We start from the raw sequence: 25,651 nt of genomic DNA, 5'->3' as shown, positions 1-25,651 counted from the left end.
CACAGAAAGATGGCCCTCCAGCTCTCACTCTCTGACACGGGGGACACAAGATAGATGAAGATTCGCTGAGCGCAGGTCCCACAAGGAGACATATGGGTGAAGCAGATTGGAAAGATTGGAAGGCTCCTGGGAGGTAAGAATTTTATGAGCAATGCATAGAACCTTGAAATTAATTCTCTAATCTACAGCGAGCCAGTGCAGCCTATGGATGAAGCTAGAAACCGTGCAGAATTTAGGAAGGGCAAATAAGAGCTGTGCCGCAGCATTTTCGGCCAGCTGCAATCTTTTGGTCGCTGTCTTTTTGGATCCTAGATACAGCGCATTGCAGTAGTCAAGCGTAGAAAATATAGTAGACTGGATAATAACCTCGAGAGTTTGTGAACCAAAAAATCCCAGAATGGATTTTAGCCCACAAAGGAGTCCAAAAAAAACAATTACCACCAATTTTGCCTGAGCATCAAAGGTCAAGAAACTGTCGACCCAGATACCCACATTTTTAACTACCGCTTTGGGCTGGGGAGTTGGTCCTAATGAGGGGGGCCCCAGTGGTGGATATCTCTCCCCAGGAGAAGAAGTTCCGATTCTGCAATGCTTTTATTCAAAGACCATATATGCATATAATTCATGGCTGGACATTCTCCCCTTACCCCCAAAGACACATCCACATGTTTATCGAGACTAGGGGGCCCATTAGGATGACATGCGGATCGGTGGCGATCCGCCCGTGATCCGACCCCGCCCGCCACCCATTATTATGGCGGGGGGGACCGCGGAGGACGGAAATACCATCCACTGCTTTTCCGCTCGGTCAACTTGTTGACCGGGCGGAAAAGGGTTTAATATGGTGGCGGTGTCTGTTAGACACTGCCAGCCATATTACCATGGGTGCGGTAACATGCCTTTCCGTGGCGGCATTGCCGCCTTGGAAAGGCATGCAGGAATAGACTGCGGGGACCCATTGCGGGCTCCCAGGGACTCTGGGGGGTGTGGGGTGCACATGCAGTTCTATGCACAACATGGTAGGCACTGCCATGTTGTGCATGGAAGTGCACAACATGCCTTCCTGGCATTGTGGCGGGCAGTGCTGAGTACATTGACAGGAATGCAGGATGCGCACGCCACTGTGGTGGGCGCATCCTAATTGCCCCCACAGAACCCCTGCCCTTATGGAGGGCGTTCCCGTTTCCCGATAGGGTCCGCCCGCCATCCTAATGACCCCCTAGGCCTTCATGACTGAGATCTTGCATAATACATTACAAGCCATACCTAGACACCTCACATGTAATAATATATTTTTAAATAGCATTCCTCAGAAACTGCTTAATACAGAACATGGGCACACCATTAGATATCACTCCCCGAAGGAACATGACAATTCAATGTAATAAATAATTGAAAAATGGCACATGTTGAAGACAAATATTACTTATTATTAAAATGAAATATGTGCATGATAATGACGATGCATATTTCTGTAATGGTAAAAATATGTGGTTCTATTTTTAAGCAAAATACATAAACATTATTTAAAGAAGGAAATAATAGCTAATTCACAGCTGCCTTCTCCGTGATCTTACTGAAAAAGTCCTTTTCTAAATTTATGAATTAAAGCAGATCCTGTCACATGTTGCACCAATGTCCAGTTTAGACGTTCTTGTACATTAGGGTCGGCTGATTTCTAAGTGGCCACACTTTTGGTGCAAAAGTTATTTAAAATGGTTTACCAATACCCAAGTTTAAAAAAATTAATAAAGTGAAAATGCAGTGATTGGAACTTTGGTCTTCTAGAGCCACAATTCTATTGTTAGGTCACATTTATTCGAACACAAAGGGTCAGTCCTTTAACCAGCAGAATGTGCATTCATGCACACAAACCGGTTAAATGAACCCGCAGAGAGTTTCAATACCCATCGTGTTTAAGCTTGGACCAATATTAAAAAATTTACAGGAATCTCGCAATGCACGTATGTACTTACCTGACTGCGACATCTGCAGGGCTCCTGTGATGTATCTCTTTCCTGACCTCCACCATGCGCTGAGATGCCAATACTAAGATATTCACAGAACTCTCATGATTCATACCTACAGTAGCTCGCACCATAAGCTGAACCAAGACATCCTCTGAGCTCCCATAATGCACCTCTGTACTGACTCCCACCGTGCACTGATGGGATGTATGACGTTACAACGTATGCTTTTACCAAGCATGCCGTTACAACACAGGTTTTACAACACATACCATTACAACGCATAGCGCTTTGGGGTGCTGGATAGTGAATAGTTTAATTTACTATTCCAACTCCAGTCCCCGTGGATAGTAGGGAAGGTGTTGGATAGTAAATGAAATCTATTCCCTATCCTAGAGCACCCCCCAGCGCAATGCGTTGTAATGGTTGTGTCGTAATGGTAGTGCGTTGTAAATGTTTTGTTGGAAAGGCTGTTTACCGCACTGATGTATGGCTATTGAGACATCTGCAGAGTTCACACAATGCACCTCTGTTCTGAGACCACCATTCACTTGTATTTCAGTACTGAGACACGGAATGCTTTGATGTGCATCATTCACCGATCTCTCAGTACTAAAGCAGGGACAAAGAGGGCATGTCTTTATTTTCTCCTGAATAAGACACTGTTTAGTCTTAACTTAAGTTACCTGTGGCCTTAGATTCAGTCAGTAAGTGTGACTGAGTGTGGCTGTCTTCGGATACACCATGTCTTCCTCTATAGCTTATTTGAGGGATGATCTGGACAACAATGGCTTCTGTTTTTAATGTACTCCCTTTCCTGTTGCTTCACATCCTGTCTGAAGAGTTGGAGACCTCACAGCTTCAGTCTAGTGAGCGGGATGAGGTGCAGCAAGCCTGGGACTAAAGGATTACATAGATTGCTCTCAGAGTACGCCATGGGTCGAAGCTGTGCTGGCTCATAACAGACAGAACACCACTTTTAATGCGCTTGCACTGTCTAAAGTGCATTCATGTACCCTGATGTGATACAGCCGGGTGTCCTAGCAGATAAGCAGACGCGCCCACTTCTTATCCACTTCAACTAACGCCGCCAGTGGTCGTGATACTTATTAATATTATTATTATTACTATTATTATTATTATTATGACCAGGACCAGTTGCAAGCCAGGCAGCACTGTTTTGACACTGTGGCAGCAGGAGACAGTCACATACTCTAGCAAGCTAAGCTACAAGCTATTGCAGATCCAGATAACAGGATACCACAGACAAAGTCTCTATAGCATGATGAGACCATGGTAGCAATAAAAAGACTATTCTCCAGAGAAACAGGAGTTGGTTTAAGTACGATTTTGAGGTAAACTCAATTTGTGTCTACAAAAACAGGCTTCCAGTGATGTGGATGTTTGCGGAAGGACATTATCCTAATGCATTTTACGTTATGTTATGTGTGTTTGTAAAGCTCAGTATCACCTGCGAGGCTATGATGTTGCTGAGCAGGTGTGTGTGCCTAGCCGTACCTATGGTAGGTTGATTAATTGAAATACCAGATCTACTGCTTTTTGCGCAATTGACGAAGAGAGGAGAAGGCTCTGATGCAGGGCCGGACTGGCTGTAGTAAGCACCGGGCATTTCCCCGGTGAGTCGGAGGGTGGGGGCGGTTTTGTCCATGTTGTCCAGTGCTGCAATATCAGTCCCCTGTATCAAAAGCAGGAGCAGTGCTTCTTGCTAGCACCCCCCTCCTTCGCCCCCCCCCCACTCCCAGGGCCTGTTGAGCAGCAATCTGCCAGGGCTGGTTGCTGTTCCCAGTCTGGCCCTGCTCTGATGTGGGGTGTGAGCTCTTTCCCATATTTTAAGAGGGATGTAAGAGAACACCCATCCTCCTGATCTGATTCTGTCTACGTGTGAGATGTTTACCAGTAGACGTCCTACAGAAAAGAGATGTCTGGATGGTTGGTGGTCTCAGAGCAAAGTGTAGGCAGGCAGAAAAAGTATCCAGTCTCCCCCTGTGCTATAGGAGCGGTCGGTGGCCGGACTATATTTGTGCCTGCAAACCCTGCACAACCCACATTACATTTTATTTCAATTTCATACTACAATCTATAAATCGGAGTGTGGGCACACCGGGGCACTTATGATCAAGACGGGACACCGCTCCGCCTGACTCATAATCTGTCCGTGGTGAGTGTAGGTGCAGCTTGGCATTTTTATATATTTATGTTTGGTGATATTTTGGCACTCATTGTAGTCTGTTGAACTGCAGGTTATGTCTTTTAAGTTTTTGTTTTTTACATGCTGCAAAGAAGGGTTCTTGAAATACATATGCTGGTTGGCATCAAGTAGGCCAACATAATTTAAAATATGTGATGGTGGGAGCAAGGGTGTAATCCCAAATCATGTAAATTGTGAAGACAAATAGAAATTGAATATTCTATCTAATTTATTTATCACCCATTGTAGTAACCTATTTTTATTTATCATTATTGTTGAACCAAATATGTTCAGTCTCTTCCTGTTAACTAACATGCAGTTGAATTCCCAGCAAGGGCAGACACCGCTGCACCTGGCCGCACAGAATGATCACTCTGAAGTGGTGAAGCTCTTTCTGAAGCACAAACCAGAACTGGTCACCTCAGCCAATATGGAGGGCTCAACATGTGCCCACATTGCGGCTGCCAAGGGCAGTGTGGCCGTGATCAAGGAGCTACTGAAATTTAACAAGGTTGGGGTCATCAAGGCGCGAAACAAGGTGAGAGCATAAGTGTTTTTTTTCTGACTGGCCTAAGATATGGTCTTTCCTATGGCAATGTATTTCTTGTCTTTGACTACCTTTCCATAACCCTTAAATGCTGTCATATTCTCTCTGAATACCAATGTTGTATCTAAAAAGCAGATTAAACAATGACTACTTTAGAGATACCCTGTTAAGGCTGGGCCTTCTCTCAGGTCCATGGTAAAGTTGTCACACACTCTGTCTCGTGCGTGAGCTATTAAATACACTTCAAATGTCACAGTGGGGCCTTACGAACTTAATAACTGGTTTCTTTAAATCACATAATACAATAGTTTTCACTAGCTTTAGTGAAAACTGCTGCTTGTTCTTGGGCACAGTGCTTGTTGGAAATTCTCATCTTTTGTGTGGCAGCCCCCAGATGTTTGCCTTTTGTTTCAGAACCTGTGTTTGTTGGCCATGGGACTCTGCACTTTATCCCTGCTAACCAGTGGTAAAAATTGAAAAAATGGTATTAGCCTCATAGGCACATTTAATTTGCTTGTAGGTCTCTAGCATATGTTGCCACCTGTACCCAGGGCCTGCACATTAAATTAAATGCTACTAGTAGGCTGCAGCAATCATTGTGCCACCCACATCAGTAGCCCTGTAAATCATATCTCCAGGGCTGTCGCAGCAGCCTGAATGTGTTGTTTTAAACTGCCTTTTAGGCCTGGCAAAATAAACCTTTTACAAGAACTAAACATTCTTTTTTAAAACGTACAATTCACACCCAAAGTAGGACTTAAAAGCCCATAGAGCAGGGTGGTATTTAAAAAGTAGAACAGTTATATTTAATATTTACATGCTCTGGCAGTGAAAAATCTCCAAAGTCGCGTTTCACTGCTGCAGGGCTGGCTCTCCCATAGGTTAACATTTGCATACACTGTTACAGTTAATAAGTGCTACTTTCAGTTTGGGAATAGCTAGAAAAATGGTTCAAGAACTCATTTTGATAGTAGTTTAAATTCCAACTTAATGCTCAAGTCTGGTTTTATGTTACTATTTTGTAAATGACACTTTATGAAAGTTGTCATTTTCCTGCCTAAATACCAAAAGCCTTTCCTACCACTGTCCAGCTGTCACCCTACCCCTGATGACGCCCCTGTTGTGAGATGTGTATTACTCCAAGACAGGGGACAAAGAGCTTTTGCTGGGGAGGGAGACTACTCTCTTATAACCTTATAACCTGGTTATTCAATCTTTAAAGATTCTCACTTATCCATGACACCTTATAGGAGAGCATACATTAGTACAGCGCCGAGACGCCTGCGGGCAATTGTTCGCGCTTAACAAATGCTAAAAATAAATAAATAAATTGGCAGGATTGTCTAGAGGCCATGTCCAGCCAGCTCCTGAGCTTCAAAGGATGCAAACCTTTTCACTGTCAGAGAAAGCTGACACCTAGCCCTGCCTCTTTTTGTTTCTCTAGGCAGGCTGGTTTCAAACCCAGTGGGAGGGGAGGAACTGACCAGGACTGGTTTATTGGGGGGGGGGGGAAGACTTGCCCGCTACCCTCAGACTGGCACTGGGCATAAAAGTGGACCACATAGAGCTCTCCTCAGAGTAATCCTGGACCTGTTTAGAATCAGAAGACTGCACTGCTGTCTGAAGAACCTGTAGGAAGAGCGAACCTGATTGACTTAAAACCAGGACCCCAGAAGTGACTCAAAGGGTTAGCTGGCTGAACTCCTGTTTGAACTGCAGGGACACAACAAGCTTCCAGAGGCATCTCTCCCTGCAACTGCCAACCTAACCAGTTTATTTATTTATTTATTTGTGGTTTTGTATAGCGCTAGAATCACTCCATCAGGCGTATCTCTGCGCTTTTGACCGGTAACTCCACGAACATATTGATATACTGAGAGATGTTTAGATTTGGTTTTTGAATAGAATGGTTTTTAGTTGCTTACGAAATGTTAAATGTTCATTACATTGTCGTAAGGTCAGAGGCAGTTTGTTCCACATCTTTGGGCCTAAAGTGGATAGAGCTCTACCTCCATGCCTGGCCTTTTTGACATGGGGGACCACAAGTAAAAGGTTGGTACTTGATCTGAGGGACCGCGCTGGGACATAAGAAACAAATCTCCGTTCGAGATAAGTAGGTCCCTGTCCGTTCAGACACTTGTGGATTAAGCAACAAATTTTAAATTTGGCCCTTTGTCTGACTGGGAGCCAGTGCAGTTGCTCAAGGAGGGGTTTGGAGGGAGTTCTCGGAGGGGCATTCAGAACAAGGCGAGCTGCCGTGTTCTGAATGACCTGCAGTTTGTCTAGCACTCCTTCATTGGCTGAGATTAACAGACCGTTGCAATAGTCTATCCGACTCGGTACAAGTGCTTGCACCAAGGTTTTCCTCACTGAGTTAGGTAGAAGAGGGAAGACTTTGCGAAGCAGGCCGATAGTGTGGAAGCATATCCCTGCTATGTAACTGGTATGCTGTTTGAGAGACAGATCATGGTCCAGTCGAATGCCCAAGTTCTTCACAATCTTCTTGGGTTCAGGGACAGCCCCCAGCTCAGCAGGCCACCAATCCGGAGTCCAGAGTATCTTAGCTTCTCCAAACAGCATGATCTCCGTCTTGCTGACATTGCATTGGAGGTAGTTGGAGGACATCCAATGTGCCACTGCTTTCATGCCAGCTGAGAAAGAGTTCTTAACTTCGGCGGAAAGAGATTTGAAGGGAAACAGGAGTTGAGTGTCATCTGCGTAGGATACGGGGACAAATCCGTATCTGCGCAACACTCCTGCCAGGGGGGCCACGTAGATGTTAAAGAGTGTAGGGCTCAAACATGAGCCCTGTGGCACCCCCTTAGAAATCTCAATTTCCGCTGAGCGATATGTGCCCATGGTGACTCTCTGGGTACGATCAGCTAAGAAACTCTTTAGCCATTCCAGGGCTTTGTTCTTAAGGCCAGCGCTCGACAACCGTTGAATTAAGATGGAATGAGATACGGTGTCGAACGCTGCCGATAGATCTAATAGAACCAGGATGACTGATAGGCCCTTGTCCTGGTAGGCATGGAGATCATCAGTAACAGACAGCAAGGTGGATTCAGTACTGTATTTGGGGCGGAATCCAGATTGGGACTCATCCAAGGCATGAACTTGTTCAATATGTCTAGATAGATGCTGATTGACATATTTTTCTGTGACTTTCCCCAAGAAAGGAAGCAGAGAGATGGGTCTTAAATTTGTCAGGTCAGACCATGGTAGGGCGGTGTTCTTCCTCAAAGGTCTGACAAGAGCTCGCTTCCATTCTTTGGGGACAGTGCCTGAGATGAGTGAAAGGTTCACTAGTTCTGTGATCAATGGGCTAAGGTGTTCATCCAAAGTGGGTATTAGTCTGGCTGGTATAGCATCCTCTGGGCTGCCACTTTTGATTTGTTTTATAAGTCGCGATATTTCTTGAGATGAAACAGGGGGAAAGATATCCAGAGATTGTGAGTCTGGTGTAGAGTCAGGGAGAGTAGGTAAGGGGTTCACCGGAGTAGTAATTGAAGCCTGATTGGTACATAAAATCTTATCGTAGATTTTATCTATTTTGTTGGTGAAGAAACATGAAATCTCATCACACAACTGTTGGGACGAAGTATCAGGAGCTTCACATGCTGTTGGTTTAGCAAATGTCTGTACTATTTGAAAAAGAACTCGAGGGGAGTTTCCAGCTTCTTGTATTTGGGTAGCAATATGTGCTTTACGCGCGCAACGTATTGCTTTATGATAGGAGGATAATGCACTCCAATATTTTTCTTTGTCTTCTAGAAGATGGGATGTTCTCCAAATTTTCTCTAGTTTCCTGGCTCCTTGTTTAAGTTCCTACTGGATCTGCCGTGGACCCTGCTGCTAGCCTCTGCTTGAGTCCTCCTAACCCCCAAGTGGTACTCCCAGTTCCTGGACCCTGGGCAACTCCACTCAAACTCAAGAAACGGGACACAGTAGTAGTCCATTTCTTTATTAGGTTAAAACGTGTATAACCATAAAAGATACATAAGATTGGATACAAATAATCATAACATCTCATCAAAGTTATAATAGAACACAACAAGATTGAGATAAAAATGCAAAATGCATAGCCCTAATAAAGATGAAACATTGTCCCACCACCAATTTGCCTGAAAGGTTGATCTATCTTTCCAGACTGGATTTAAAGTTTTCAGTTAAAACTAGACTCTTCAGGAAAGGGAGTAGAGCGCAGAATGCATAATCATACTAAAGCATTAATATACATCCCATGCCCTGGATAAAAATTGGGCCTAGCCAGACCAATTCAAAAGCAAGCTACAATCAATCAATCAATCAGAGTACTTGTAAAGCGCGCTACTTACCCGTGAGGGTCCCAAGGCGCTGAGGGGAGGGAGGGTGCTGCTACTGCTCGAAGAGCCAGGTCTTGAGGAGTCTTCTGAAGGCGTGTAGGTCTTGGGTCTGCCGTATGTGGGTAGGGAGGGTGTTCCAGTTCTTGGCGGCGAGGTAGGAGAAGGATCTGCTGCCAGGGGTCGTTCGTTGGATGCGGGGGACAGCGGCGAGGGCGGGGCTGGCGGAGCGGAGCTGGCGGGTAGGGGTGTGGAAGCTGAGTCTGCTGTTCAGGTAGGCCGGTCTGGCGTTGTGGAGTGCTTTGAGTACGTGGGTGAGGAGCTTGAAGGTGATCCTCTTGTCGATGGGGAGCCAGTGTAGGTCTCTCAGGTGGGGGGTGATGTAGCTGCGGCGGGGGACGTTGACGATCAGTCGGGCGGAGGCGTTTTGGATGCGTTGTAGTCGTCGTAGGTGTTTGGCTGGGATTCCTGCATAAAGTGCGTTTCCGTAGTCCAGTCTGCTGCTGACGAGGGCCTGTGTCACCGTTCTTCTTGTTTCAGTCGGGATCCACTTGTAGATCCTGCGGAGCATGCAGAGGGTGTTGTAGCAGGAGGAGGAGATGGCGTTGACCTGCTTAGACAGGGAGAGGGAGGAGTCGAGGATGAATCCTAGATTGCGTGCATGGTCGGTGGGTGTTGGTGCTGTTCCCAGTGTGGTCGGCCACCAGGAGTCGTCCCAGGCTGAGGGGGTGGGTCCGAGGATGAGGACCTCCGTCTTGTCCGAGTTCAGCTTCAGACGGCTGCTCCTCATCCAATCGTCGACGGCCTTCATTCCCTCATGGAGGTTGGTGTTGGCGGTGTGTGGGTCTTTGGTGAGGGAGAGGAGGAGCTGGGTGTCGTCAGCGTAGGAGATTGATGTTGAGGTCATGATGGCGGGCCACTTGTGCGAGGGGGGCCATGTAGACAATGAACAGCGTTGGGCTGAGTGATGAGCCCTGGGGGACGCCGCATATGATGTTGGTGGCTTCGGATCGGATGGGTGGGAGGCCGGAGAGGAAGAACGTGGTCCAGTCAAGAGCCTTCTCTTGGATTCCGGCTTCTAGGAGGCATGTCTTTAGAGTGCGATGGCAGACCGTGTCGAAGGCGGCTGACAGGTCCAGGTGGATGAGGGCTGATGTTTCGCCGTTGTCTAGTTGGCACCTGATTTCGTCTGTGGCGGCGATGAGGGCTGTCTCGGTGCTGTGGTTTCATCTGAATCCGGACTGGGACAGGTCCAAGATGTTGTTGTCTTCGAGGTGGCAGGCCAGTTGCATGTTGATGATTTTCTCGATGACCTTTGCCGGGAACGGGAGCAGGGAGATGGGCCGGAAGTTCTTGAGGTCCTTGGGGTCCGCTTTGGGCTTCTTGAGGAGGGCGTTGATTTCGGCGTGCTTCCAGCTTTCTGGGAATGTCGCTGTTTCGAAGGAGATGTTGATGACCTTCCGTAGTTGGGGTGCGATGGCTGCATCTGCTTTGTTGAATACGTGGTGTCGGCTCGGGTCAGACGGAGATCCTAAGTGAATGGAGTTCATGACCTTGCGTATCTCGTCGTCGTTGAATTTGGAGCAGGAGGTCAGACGGTTGGCGCTGGTGGTGTTCAAAGGGGAGGTGTAGTCTGGCGTAGTCGGGGCAGTCGTGGTGTTGAAGCTGTCGTGGGTGTCAGCGATCTTGCGGTGGAAGAAGATGGCTAGTGAGTCGCACAGTTCTTGGATGTCGTTGGCGCTGGGGTTGGAGAGTTCCTTTACGATGCTGAAGAGCTCTTTGCTGTTGTGTGCATTGTTATCCAAGCAGTCTTTGAAGGAGGATCTCTTGGCTGATCTGATGAGGTGGTGGTGTCTGCGGATGGCGTCCTTGTGGGCTGCGTGGTTGTCCGATGTGTGTTCGTGGAGCCATGTCTTCTCCAGTTCCGGCATCAATCGCAAGCAAAACTATGTGAAATCAGTCCAACTAAGAGTTGTGTTTAAATTATGGCCAGGCTTCTCTTACTACAGAAGAACAGCATAGCAGGCTTTACTTGATTTATATTAATAGCTGTTAGAATGGGTATTAAGAATTTCCTCCTTGGGTGGATATAAAAAGCACAGAACAAAGCAAAATGGGCCATGGTCTGAACTGGAGAATTGGCACATTCACAGGGACCAAGGGTATCAAGTGCAGCCCAGCCCATGGGAAGACTGATTAATGGCAAAAGGAGGTTCATTATGAACCTAGTTAAGAGTTGGTGATAGTGCAAATTGTGTTCTCAGGTCAGATAAGGCTCTATTGAGGGACAGTTTTAGCCAACAATAGGCATGGAATGCTGCTTTCTGTAATTCAAACCGTTCTCGATCAACAGCGTTACATGTCAAGAAGTTCTGTTTAACCAGATATAGTCAGCCTTGAAAAACCCAGGACAGGAGAGCAAGTTACGGTGCCCCAAGGCTGTCAGTTCGATCTTGATATACTGCAGCCAAGGGATCGCACTCATATTATCAAGGGAGAGACAGTCCCTGATAATCTATTCAGTTTAGGCTCACTTTTAGACCAGATCGAGATCTAGCGCAACAAAGGTCTCAACTTTATCCTGTCAGTGATATATTTTAGGCCCAGTTTATGCACAGCATAAGTAGGAGTGGATTGCGGAATAGCCAACAGGCTCCTGGCAAATATGTTTTATTCAACCTGGGTGGCGCTACAGCCCCTGTATCTATTATAACACTACCATAACAAGTGGCCGAGTCACATTTGGCTTTATAAATATGAAGCAGAGCCGTCACTGGTTTCCTGCCAACCCTGGCACAGAAATCCATAACTGCCCCACAGGACCGTGCTGACATGAGTCTTTTCAAAAACAGTAAAGACCCCTAAGCGTTCCTATCTTCAAGGAGAATGCCTAGATAGTTGAACGTGTGTACATGACTAATCTTAATGTTGTCACAAAAATGAGCTTTTGGTTTTTTGGTTTGGATGGTTTATCACCAGCAACCAAAATAAGGGATTTAGTGTTATTTAGTGCCCGATCAAAGCCAGCCATGAAGTCAGCAAAGGAGTCAAGTAGCAGTTGAAGCCGTAAAGCCATCCGTGACATACACACAGCATCGTCTGCATACAGTAAAACCGGCAAGGGTCGGGCTCCAACACTGGGTTGTCACATTGTTTGCCCATCGTTACCGCCTCCAAATCATTCTTATAGATAGTAAATAGAAAAGGGGCCAGGATGCACCCTGTCCTGACCCCTCGAGTAATGGGAATACGATTAGTACAGGAACCATCCACACCAAATCTTACTGAAGCAGACATATCTTGATGTATGTCCACCAAGACGGATACCAACACTGAATCCTCGCCAAGAGATAGCAGCAGTGCCCAGAGTTTTGAACTATTTACCCATTCGAGGGAGACCCGCTTCAGATCCCGCTTGCAGCTTGGCTCGCCGACAACTCATCAATGACCACTTTTTCTCCATAAAGGTCTCTATGTTAGAAGGTGATCTTTCTGCATGGACTCACCTGGTCCTTATATCCGGCTAGCACTGCATTGCAGTCAGCCCTAACTTTTGACTTTGACCCGGTTTAGTGCGACCAGATACCTGTGGTTGGTGCTTTGTACTTTTTAGTGCTATTTATAATTCAAACTTGAAAAATTATTGCTCCAGTTCAATTTATTGGATGCTTGTTGTTTTAGTGTCAGTTTATTTATGACATATTCTCTATTTTTCTAAATTGGTTTGGGATTTTTCTTGTTATGTTTTTACTTTACTACTGTTTGAGTGTTGCATAAATACATTGCACTTTGATTCCAGGTTAAGCCTGAATAGTTTGTGCCAAGCTACCAGATTTATTTAGTGCCTTTCGAGGTTCACCATGCAAGGATTGTGATTGTGATCTCTCTTCAAGGCAGCAAGTTTTACCTTATCCTCTTTTTAATCCTGTCATGTCCCAGTAGGAACTGCATCACCACTATGGACCTAGGGGCATATTTTCAATTCCACTGTGGCACTTTTACACCGCAGGAGCATCACTTTTGTGATGCTCCCAGAGGCGCTGGGTGCTTTACCATATTTACAAGGCCACACAAAGCCACCTTACATGAGTTTTATTGGCCTTGTAAATATGGAGTCAGGCAAAGCCTTACTCTGCGTGGAACAGAGTTCCATGGGTGTTGCTGTGGGTGTTCCCATGCAACACCCACGGTTTTTGAGACTGCCCCAGATTTACAACCTAGCGTAAATCTGGGGCTGCGCCAAAACTAACGCCTTCCTAAAACAGGTATAACAAGCAGACATGTTATCTTAAGAGGATTTATAAAGTGCACGATTACCCAAGGGTGTCTTAGCTCTAACTGAACTTGAGCACGCTGAAGATGGCGCATTTAATCATTAAAAAGACAGGTCTTAATCTCTTTCCTAAATGCGAGCAGTGAAGGAATAACTCTGGTGTGGGCCGGAAGGCTATTCCATAGTTTAGTTGTACTGAATATGAAACTCCTACCTCCCCAGTTAGCCTTCCTGATTCTGAGGATCACTAGAGTGTTGGAGCTTGCAGAACGTAGGGGTATGTTAGGCATGTACCATCGGAAGGCATTCCTTAGAAATTCTGGTCCTGTATGGGAAAGTTCTTTGGGGCAGATTTATGAGGCCGTTGCGCCTCTTTGCACCGCAATTGCGTCACTTTATTTGGCGCAACTGTGGCGCAAACAATGCGCCCTATTTACAACGTGATGCATCTAGGAGATGCGTCACGTTGTAAAGCACTGCGCCATAAGGAGGCGTTCCTGCGCATGGGGGGCGTTCCTGCGCAGGAACGCCTCCTGAAAGTGGCTGAGTGAAATCTATGAGATTTCACTCAGTCACTTTCAGGGCAATGCTGCGTCAAAACCCTGCGCCTGCTTGAAGCAGGCGTAGGTCTTGATGCAGCATTAGTAGAATGGGGCACCCTCGAGCCTTGCTGGAGCTGCGTCGCGCGTGCAACGCAACTCCAGCAATGCGCCACATTTCCGGCACAGATGCATCACGCATCTGTGCCGTTTTTGCACCATGGTGCGCCGCATTATAAATGCGGCGCACCATGGGTTGCGTAGCTGTGGCGCACTGTGGCGCACGTTAACTGGCGCATCCCTCGGGATGCGCCAGTTAACATAATTCTGCCCCTTTGTGCGCAGGGCAGAGGGCCTTGCATTTTATCCGGCTGCAGATTTGAAGCCAATCTAGTTTTCGGAGCCCTGGGGAGATGGAGTCGAATTTCGGGAGATTCATTATCATTCTGGTTGCGGTATTGCACTAACTGAAATCTACTGCATGCTTTTATTGCATATTCATATTTAGACTATTACAATAGTCCAGTTTTGAGACGACTAATGCAGTAATCACATTTTTCTTGGAATTGTCAGGGATATAAGGTACATTTTTTTTGATACTTCTGAGGGTATGATATGATGAGGATACCACTGATGAAACGTGGGCTCCAAGATTGAGCTTGTCATCGATGATAACCCCCAGGTTTTTGCCTTTGGAGAGAGGGATTGGGGGTGAGCCCAGCAAATCTGGCCACCAGGTTGGGGACCAGGAAGGAGACAGGTTCCTAAATAAAATCACCTCTGTTTTTACAGAGTTAAGCTTTCAGCAGTACTGGCTCATCCAGGAGCTGACTGCTTTAATACAATCTTGACATTTTTTAGGTCCAGACGGATCACTGTTGAAGGCAGTGACTACCAATTGGGTGTCATCAGCATTGAAGGTGATCTCCAGATTGAAACTTTTGATGAGGAGCTACATTAGATACATATATATTAAAAGATGTTGGACTCAGTGAGGATCCCTCTGGGACACCATATGGTAAAGAGAAGGGTGATGACTCAAATTTGCCCAAAGCTAGGGTTTGTCTCATTTCAGAAAGAAAGGAGGTGGGCCTCATCCTTGATCCCTATCTCTGCTGGATGGTGAATCAAGGTCTTGTGGTCCACTGTATCAAACGCAGCCGATAGTTCAAGAAGAATAAGAGTCACGGACCCCCCTCTTTCTAGTGCCATCCTTACCTCTTCCGTTGCGTTGACCAGGGCGGTTTCTGTACTGTATCCTGGTCTGAACCCGAACTGATTCAAGTCAAGGATTTAATTATTCTGGATAAAATTAGATAGTTCTATAATCACAATGTTTTCGACAAGTTTAGAGGGGTGGGAGAGACGTGATATAGGACGTTATTGGGGTCGGTCCAGCTAAGATTCAGCTTTTTTATAAGAGCTAGAATGGAGGCTTGTTTCTAATCAAAAGAAACACATATTTTTGAAAACATTTTATTAAAGATATTGGAGAAATTTATGGTGATTACCTCTGGTGCTAGTTTGAGTATCTTGGGGGGCTGTGAAGGCGGGGGGGTGGGGCAGGTGTCGTAAGAGGACCCTGATTTAGCTACCATATGAAGAGAGGCCACTTGACATTTCTCCTTGTTTTTTCCTTGTTCCACATAGAACGAGGAAAATTCCCTCCTTTCATTGTTTATGAGCGGGAAGGCGTCCCTTCCTTCAAAAAACAGCCACGCCAACAACAAAGACACCTTTTCACCATGGTGAAAGGGTGCCTGCCTTGGCACTCGGCTGCAGTTTGTGCACCGGCACTGGCAGAAAGGACAGGAATGCGCTGTATCTTATATATACAGCACATTCCTGCCCTTTTCTTTTGATGTAGGGCAGCGCAACTAGAAGGTTTGCAGTAGGGCCCTACGCCAAAATATTGTAAATATATCCCCTAGATGCCCAGACCCCCTCTGACATCTGCCCGTCCATCAGTCTTGCCAGAGGGAGGCATGCACTTTGTCTGGAGAGAAGGGCAATAGTCTTGCTCCTATTGCCACTGTTTGTGGAAGAAGAGCTACCTATAAACAGGCCTGTGAAGGTTCATTGTAGTGGCTGTCTTCTATTTCTACTGACTTTTCTCAAAATAAAATAAGGACTGATCTGCTGTCTACACCTGCTGACTGGGAGTCAAGGACATGGGCAGTAAGGAAGCTGCCAAAGATTTTGGACCCGTACAATAAGTGCTGGTGGTGCTCACTGGCAAACACAGGACAACATTAAGTACTAAATAAATAAAACGAATTTCGTTGAGCGCACTGCATCACCAAATGCGATGCAGTGCACGCAATGAAATTCGTTTTATTTATTTATATGTTTACCTACCTGTTACAGTCCGTAATCCACACATTACTACCCCTCACCCTGCCCCTCCCCCTCCCCCTCCCCACGTCACCGCCCCGCAGGAACTCCTACTGCCGACCAGGGCTGCTTATTTTTATTTATTTTTTAAAACTCTTTTTATTGAAAACAAAGGAAGACATTACAAAAAGGGGAAAATAAATCTCAGGTGAGCACATTACATTTCCGACACATGAGGCATTGTGGCAAAGTACAACTTCAAAATATAACAACATTTAGTGCAGAGATCTTGGGGAGTCCTGTATCTCTGGTACCAGTATAGGCGTAGGTGGTTCACAAATTTCTCCTCTATAACTATTCCATGCACTCCAAATCTTACCCCACTTCTTTGGGCAGCCCCTAGCCACATAAACTGCTCTTTCTCTAATCATGCACCAATCAAGGTCCTCCGCCCATTTGGTGATTCGGGGGGGCTGGCTGGCTCCCCAGAGCTGAGCTATGTTTCATTTAGCCACAACATACGCCAACGTCACCCACTGTTTCTGGTACGCATTTAGATCTGTAGGCTCCCATACGTTCAACAAACACCTCCCGGCCTCCGCTCTTATCTCCACACCCATAGCTCCCCCCAGCTCATCATGGATCTTCGTCCAGTACAACTGTATCTCAACACAATGCCAGAGAGTATGCATTAGAGTGCCGATTTCCCCACACTTTCTCCTGCACTCTCCGCTCTCACCTGATCCCATTTGTACCAAACGGGGTCCAGTTTTTATAGAGGTTTATGAAGTATCTTCAGCTGCACCAGTCGAAGCCGCATCTGGATGGCAACCACCTTTGGAGAAGAGGCCACCTCCGTCCAATCCTCGTCATCTAGTTCTAACCCATCTGCACTCCATTGAGCTCTAATCGGCACCAGTGGGTTCTCCATATTATTGATCAATTTCCTGTATATCAGGGAAATGGTCTTTTGGGGGATAAATCCATCCAGTACTCGGTCCTCCAGGGGCGATGCCTCCGGGAGCACCGTACCTTTAGGGATGTGGGTGGCAAGGGCATGTCTCACTTGTCGATACTGATAGTATTAATTAACGTGTAAACTATATTGTTTTTTGAGGGACTCAGAGGTGTGCACTGTGTCCTTCCCCATACATCTTTTATTTGGGCAATTCCAATAGGATCCCAACTGTCGAACCCCTTCGATTTCCACAGACTACCCAACTTCTCATAGTTGAGGAGAGGAGTGGCTACTGTCAATTTGCCTTCCCATCCCAGACTTTTATTGGCAGCTTGCCACGCCTGGATCGCATGTGCGGTTGGGCCAGTCAACGGAAACCTCCCGGGTCTGGAATACAGGGCTCTCTCTATCACCCCACCCCCGGGCCTGACCCCGGTCCATAGCATAGCTTGGATCTCCAGCGAGTCCAGTTGTGAGGCCCAATAGTTCTTCCACAAATCTGGAATCCCGATTCCGCTGTCATACCACACGAGTATCCATTTACCAAACGCTATTCGGGCCCTACGGTCTCAAAGGAGCTGTCTCTGACGAGTCTCTATTTCCCTGAAATATGCCGCCAGGACTGGGTCCATTGAATTCTGTAAAACAAACAAAAAACGAGGCAAAGCCATCATCTTGAAGAGCGTAGCTCTCCCAAGCAAGGAGAGCGGAAGGATTTTCCAGCGCGCAGCATCTTTCTTACACCCATTCAATGGGGAAGCTAGATTAGTAGCATATCATAACTGTGGATTGAGCGTGATATATATACCCAAATATAGTCAAGTCAAGTCAAGTCAAGTCATTATACTTTTATTCGACACATGTATCATAAAAAGTACAAACATATAGTACACACATAATTATAAAAACAGTTCATTTTTACAAAAATACATATAAGAGTTATGTGGAAAAATTGACTTGATGAGCATTTTTTAAAATCTTAGTCCTAATGATCCAGGCACATGATAAGAACTTTGCAACCCCACAAATAGTAACCATAGAAGAGGTGTCGGAGATAAGAATACGCAAAGCTGATTTGTAGTCTCTAACACCAAGATTCTTTAGTACTGGTTTTAACCATTTCTTCCTAGGTAAGATGTATGCCTTACAGGCAAAGAAAAAGTGGCCCAATGATTCTTCGGGATTTATACAACCTGGACACATTATATCCTCTTCCCTCCTATTGTTCCATCTAGATGTAAAAGTTTTGAGGGGCAATGTTCCATGTCTAAATTTAAGATATAAAGTCCTTTCCCGAGGAATCTGAATAAAATCCAAAAACAATTCCAATTTTAGGGTACATTTATGAGTCAAAAAAGTCTCAGTCAAATGTCCCCAGTTTGGGTTCTGCAGCGCCTTGGCCTCTATCCAATCCCAATATAATTTTTTCACCACTTGTTTTGGTGGAGGTGATTGGGATACCCAAGCGTCGCTTAAACCCACACTTACTACAAGCTTTTTTAAAGCATTTAGCCACTTGATTTTGCCTGAAGTGTTTAATTTTAGCATTTCATCTAACACAAGGGCATAGTTAGCTAATTCGGGGGTCCTCCTCAAACGAACCCAATATAAGAGGGGACGGAGCTGGAGGATATCCCGAATAGACTTTCTACCCAGGTCTAAGAATAAAGGTTTAAGTGGGGTAGAGGATGGAAGCGACACCAAGTCCCTCATAAACTTGTTCTCTGATCGGACGTGGTCGTTGGTATTCTCATCGCCCCACAGTTCCGAGCCATAAACAGCTGAGGCAATTGCTTTCCCCTCATAGACTGATAAGGCAGGGGCAACTGGCCTGCTTACAGAGAGACGTTGGTTTTTTAAAATAGTGCCGGAAACCCTTTTAAGATTTAAAATCATTTTACATATATGGGGTTCCCATTTCAAATGATTATTAATCCTAACACCAAGGTAGTCAAACTCATCGACCACCTCTAAAGGAGATCCATTCAAGGTCAAGTGGATATTCCTATATTTCCTCTTGGCGGTCATAACCATTAGTTTAGTTTTGGTTGTGATTATTGTAAGTCCCCGTTCCTGACAAAAAACACTAAACTGATCAAGAAGGGTTTGGAGACCTGTGGGGGTTTTTGATAAGAGGAGGGTGTCGTCGGCAAAGAGGAGGGATGGCGTTTTCTCCCCAGCCACAATGGGGGCATCGGCCGGTGTATCTTGCAGATGTTTCACCACCCCATTTATAAAAAGGGAGAATAAAGTAGGGGCCATCACACACCCCTGCCGCACCCCTCTGTTAACAGGTATACTCTTAGTGAGTTGCCCCTGCGCCCCCCAGCGTATCTTCGCATAAGTACCCTCATGGAGTTTAATGATAAGATTTAGCAGATAAGATGGGAAACCCATATCCAGTAGGACATTCCAAAGTTTAACACGGGGTATTACATCAAAAGCAGTTTTGAGGTCAATAAAAGCCAGGTAAAGGCTCCCTCTGGCTATTGACACTGTTTTCTAGAAAACTGCACAAAATCTGAAGACTTGGTCAATGGCCCCAACATTGTTTCTGAATCCAGCCTGAAAGTGGGACAAAATGTTTTCTTCCATAAGCCAGCCCTCAATCCTATTTACAATTACCCTGCCAACTACTTTTTGAATAACATCAATTAAACTAATTGGTCTGTAGTTGGCAGGGTCCTCTCTCTCACCCTTTTTAAAAACGGTAACAACTTCAGCACCCTTCCATGAATCCGGTACTTCATGGCCTAAATGAATAAGGTTCAAAACATTTACAATAAAATCAGCCCAAACCAGTGGGTTAGACATCAATAAATCACCCGGTATTCCGTCCGGGCCAGGTGCCTTACCCGGTTTTATTTTAAGGATGGCCTCCTGTACCTCACGGGGCGAAAACAATACATCTGTAAAGCCATCATTTTGATGGACCGAACGATCGATACCTATTATAGGGGATGCTGGCGCAACTTCTAAGGAGCCTACGCCATATAAATTCGAGAAGTGGGAATACCATTGGGACTCAGTTATATGGTTTGGAATGGGCTCAGCGCCTCGTCTATCAATGACGTTGATCAGTTTCCAAAATGCAGTGGCATTTTTCCCATGAGCCGCTTCCTTTAGAGCCTGCCAATGTTCCTCTTCCCAATCTTTTTTGGCTTTCGTAATACTAATGCGATACTCATTTCTAGCTAATCTAGCAGCTGGGGCATCCTTGTTTTTAATAGCTAGTGAAATTGCTTTTCTTTTCCCTCTACAGGAGGCAGTATACCAAGGGTTCCCCTTTTTTTGCGTGCATTTAGACAAATGGCATCCCTTGTTTTTTTTAGAGAAAAACATACTGATCTCCCCTATTAGGTCTTTATACTTAGTTGCCAGCACCGACCCCTGAAGCTGGAGTGAAATTTGGTTCACTGGTACCAGGGCAGATGAGGCAGCCGAAACTAGAACCCTGATATTCTCAAGTGTCCCCTCATTGCACCTAACCACATTCCATTTAATCCTGCGATTACAGTTAGAAGGGACTAGTTCTTTAGTAATCAGCTCATTGTGAACCTCCTCACCAATATTGTCTCCCCAGAACATACCCATGCAGAGGGGATTATGGTCGCTATCAATCCTCTGGCTGACCTCCATATCAACCAGATTGGCCCATGACCATACATCCAAAAGGATGTAGTCAATCCGTGACGGGCAGCCTATTCGATTGAAGGTCATAGCGCCCATACGATCGGATGTGGTACGGCCATTTAAGGCACATAGGTCATGTGCAGACACCCAAATATTTGAATCCGACAGTGTCAATATGATTAGGGCACATCTGCAGAACCGCCGGAGGGCTGCCCACCAGAACAAATAGCACCGACTTCGTCCAGTTTATGGCCAGTCCGGAGTACCTGCCGAAAATAGAAAGCACGTCCAGAAAGTTGCGGAAGGAGTCTCTAGGGCTAGTGAGGTAAAGTAAAACATCATCCGCATACAGCAATATCTTCTCTTCCCAATCAGGTGACCATCATAAGCCCTGTATCGATCTGTCCCATCTGACCCAGGCTGCCAGGGGCTCCATCGCAAGTGCAAAAAGCAGAGGAGACAATGGACATCCCTGTCTTGTGCCTCTACCCAAAGGGAAGTCACCAGACTTGCAGTTATTAACCACCACTCTGGCTAGGGGCTTTGCATACAGCAAGCGAACCCAACCGACAAACTCTTTACCAAAGCCCAGCTTTGCCAACACCGCAAATAAATAATGCCATTCCACTCTATTGAAGGCCATTGTGGCGTCCAACGATACCAACACTGCCGGCTCGTGGATCTTCGGGGAGCCGCCATGGATGCCATGTAGTCTACGCAAGTTCAGCGCCGTGTTACGACGAGGCATCAAACCGGATTGATCCGGGTGGATAAGAGATGTGATCACCTTGACCAGCCTAGTGGACAGGATTTTCGCTAGGATTTTGGGTTCAGTGTTATGGGCCTATAAGATGAGCATTGTGTCTTAGATTTACCAGCTTTATGTATGACCACTATATTAGCCACTCTTTGGTCATATGGGAGCTCAGCTCTCTCCTTGCTCTCCAAAAACAAGGCTCTGACGTGTGGGGCGAGTCTATCAGCATTCAGTTTGTACAACTCTATCGGTATCCCGTTGGGGCCTGCCGCTTTGCCAGATTTTATCTGTATGATCGCTTGCGCAACTTCGTCGTCAGAAAACACGGAGTCAGATAACTTCTGTCTTCCTCTGACAAACTCGGCATTACAATATCCCTGATCATCTCGCTGTTATCGGCTTCTGTAAATACATTACCAGTCGTGTAGACATTCCTATAGTATTCCAAAAACTCATCCGCCACCGCCTGAGGATCAGTGATCTTACATGACTCCTGCCCTTCCAATTTGGGTACCAGTCTAGATGCCCTCTCTCCATGCTCAAGCCATGCAATCAGTTTACCGGCTTTATCACCGTGCTCATATATACGGCTCTGGACTGCATTATTATGGGCCATCGCTCTATCCCTGACGAGATCTTAATATTCCTCCTGCAGGAGCCTTAGCAAGTGGAGCCCTTCAGGAGTAGGCGACTTGGCCACCTTCTCCTCCAAGAGAATGACCTCCGTCTCCTTCTGGGCCACTTCTGCTTGTCTTTTCTTCTTCTTTCCTGACACTAGGGACAATACCTCGCCTCTCGGCACCATTTTGTATGCTTCCCTGAGGGATTGCGCCGAGCCGACTGACCCCACATTTTCCAGGAAATAACGGTGTGACATCTGCAGCACCTCTTTCTTAATGGCTGGGTCTTTCAACTGCCAGGCACTGATGGGAGCTACCGTCCCCACTTCTGGAAGATCTAGGGCCAGCCACACCCATAGCAGAGAGTGGTCAGAAATGCCTCTACCAAGAAACTTTACCTCTTGGATCATAGTCGCCAGTGCCGCAGGTAACACAATATAATCTTCCTAGATAAACTACCATGAGCTGCAGATACGTGGATATAGTGTGTCAATGTTGGGTTGCGCAATCGCCAGCTATCAACCAGCCCAACATGTCTAGAAATTCTGGGAGCCACCTCTGTGTTGATCTAAGCACATGCAGGGGGGCTGCAGTCCATCTCTCCGTCTAAGACCGCATTGAAATCGCCACCCAAGACTAGACCCCCGAGGGGCAATGCGAGAAAAACCACAGCCAAGTCCCGAAGGTCTCGGCCTGGAGGCCTGGTGGCACATATATAGACTAAAAGGTGACCGTTTTACCCCCCACCTGGCCTGAGACTCCCGCATATCTGCCCCTTTGATCCACCCAAGTGGCTTTCACCGACAGAGGGAAGGAGTTCCTGGCCAGTACTCCGACTCCCGGAGAGCCAGTGGTAAACCCAGCATGCACCACCAACTTATACCCCCCTTTATGGAGGGCCATGCATCTATTACCGACTAAGTGTGTCTCCTGTAGTAATGCCACATCCGGGGAGTGTCGTCTGATAGGTTGGCTGACCATCCCTCTCTTGATCTTGTCACCCAATCCATTCACATTCCAGTTCAGAACTCTCATCCCAGAGTCTCTGCCCCATTCAACTCATGTGCAAAACGTCCAGCTGCATTGATGGCACCTGAGGCAAAAGGGAAGGGAAAAAGAAAACCATAAGAAAAACAACAATCACAAAAAACTTTACCCATCCCAACTCCCCGCACCCTGCACCCCTGCTCACGGCATTTGCCTACCCCCAACTCGCAGTGTGCCTGTCGCCCCATACATAAACTAATAACTATCTAAATATAGATCAGAGGCGGAAGCCCGAGCCCCGCATCACCGCCCCCGCCCAAAGGAACATATCTGACGCCCAGAGCCATACCACGCGGAGGGAAACGACTACACAGGATTAATCAACAAGCAAGCAGCACCCCCTTCACCTGCCCACGCTACTTCAGCGACAGTCGTATCTATCATTCCTGTTCCGGAGCCCCATGTCCATCTCCGCCGCCCCCCTCCGAGGGCTCCCCCTGAGGGGAGAGACTCTCCAACCAATCTGAGGCAATCTCTGGGTTATCAAAGAACCAAGCCTTCCCCCCACTTCAACTCGTAATCTGGCTGGGTATAACATGGCATATTTGTAACTCTTGTCTCTGAGCCACTTCTTGACTCCCATGAAACTCTGTCGCCGTCTCTGGACCGCCTGGGTAAAGTCTGGAAAGAAGGTGAGGGTGGAATTTTCATAACTCAGGGGACCACCGGACCTAGAAGCCTGCAGGATAGCGTCTCTGTCTCTGAAATCGAGCGCCGTCGCAATCATTGGACGTGGCGGCTTGGGTCGCCCTCCCGGAATTCTATGGGCGCGCTCATTCGCAAAAAAGTTACTCAATCCTTTCGGCTGCGGATGTTTAAGAACAATGTCTTCAACAAAGAGATCTGGTGTCAACCCTTCAGCCTTCTCCGGAACGCCAATTATTCGTATATTATTCCTCCGAGCCCACCCTTCATAATCATCCAGTTTGCGGCTAGTCAAGTCGCTGGCCTCCTTGAGTGCACAGACCTCCCTTTGCAACTCCGACACATCATCAGTCAAGCTTGCAGTCTTGATGACGATCGATTTGACCTTCTCACTAGTTTTGGTGAGATCAGCATGGAGCAGGTTGACTTCAATGGACACAGTGTCCAGCTTATGATCTGGTGACGTCATCGGCTGCCCCAGAGAGGCCTTAACGCCTGCGATCGCGGCCATTACATCCTGCAGGGTAGGTTTCACGGTTAAATCAGCAGTGTCTTTACTACCTCCCAACACCTGCCCCGACCCAGTAGGTGAGCCCTTGGGCAATGTATATCGATCCAGTTTGTTGGATTGGATGGAGCGGGACCCCTTAGTTGACCTGGCCTGCGGTTTTTCACCCTCGGAACACGCCACCATCTGGAGTCAATATGTGGGGAGCAAACTACCAGCAGCAAGTGAATGCCCCACGATAGGCTGCCCTGAAAACACCCCCTGTCGACAACAATGTCCAGCACACCAGCCTCTCACCGGTGATATCAGCTTTCCCTCCGTAAACTGCTCATCAGCCTGATCCAGTGGGTGCTGCAGGCTGTTCAGGCCACTGTGCACTACCAAGGGACCGCCCCGTCCTCAAGCGGCAGCACCGAAATCGCGGATGCGAGATGGAGACCCACGTCACATGAAGGACAGCGTCTACCAATGGCTCAGCTGCCCAGGGGGGCCCCCCAACCTCAAGCGCTCAGTCCGTCACCGGTCTCATCATGCCAAACAGGGACGCCCAAAGAATACATCTACGACCAACGAGGGCAACCAGATGGTGACCGCCAGCACTCCAGGTCTTCAGGGAGGTCTCCGCACTCAATTCGCAACTCGGGTCCCACAAGCTGCGCCTCCGTGGAAGTCCAGACCCCCCAGGCCAAGCGAGTGGGCGGCAATAGTAACAAAGGGGCCCATCCGTTAGTTAATGTGGGTAGTGTCCCCGGCAATATACACTCCAGCCCCAGTGTCCCTCTAGATGTAGCTCACCACCTCATACAACCAGGTATAATCCGGGACAGGGCCCTACAGGCTAGCACAGTCCGGTCACCAGCCTACGGATGGCAAGGTAGGTGGCCAAATCCAGCTTTAGGGCCCTCCGCCGACACCACAATGGCCGAGGGGACCCGCGATCACCAGAGTCCCCGGAATACCCGCAGCAGTTGTTCCCCGGGACCACAGACTCTGCACACCAACCGGAGCCCCGTCGCCACTGTCGAGGGGTCTCCTGTTGAGTTTCCACTGCAGGATGGAAGCAACCGGGAACTTCCGGTCGGTGCCACCGATGATGACAGGCTCGGCGCCGGCCACCCCCACCACTCGAGTCCCCGGCTCCAAGGGCAGGGAAGGCCCAAGTTTCTTTGGCGCGGTGCTCCCTCCCAGGGCGACGCCGGCCCCCGACAGATTCCGCACATCGACCGGAGCCCCGCCGCCACTGTCCAGGGGTCTCCGGTCGAGTTTCACCTTCAGGATGGAAGCAGCCGGGA

General features: G+C 47.2%; 1 protein-coding gene across 1 annotated transcript in view; it reads left to right on the top strand.

Moving 5' to 3' along the window:
* The window catches only part of LOC147724750 (uncharacterized), a 427,049-nt gene that overhangs the window by 301,176 nt on the left and 100,222 nt on the right, over positions 1–25,651 (top strand). The window contains exon 19 of the mRNA XM_086966280.1: positions 4,508–4,714. Within this exon, the coding sequence (XP_086822406.1) occupies positions 4,508–4,714 (207 nt within the window). The remainder of the gene's footprint in view (positions 1–4,507; positions 4,715–25,651) is intronic.

This window comes from Lissotriton vulgaris, chromosome 4_1, assembly GCF_964263255.1.
Source record: "Lissotriton vulgaris chromosome 4_1, aLisVul1.2, whole genome shotgun sequence".
In the NCBI taxonomy this organism is placed as follows: domain Eukaryota; kingdom Metazoa; phylum Chordata; class Amphibia; order Caudata; family Salamandridae; genus Lissotriton; species Lissotriton vulgaris.
This window is presented reverse-complemented; position numbering and strand designations above follow the sequence as displayed.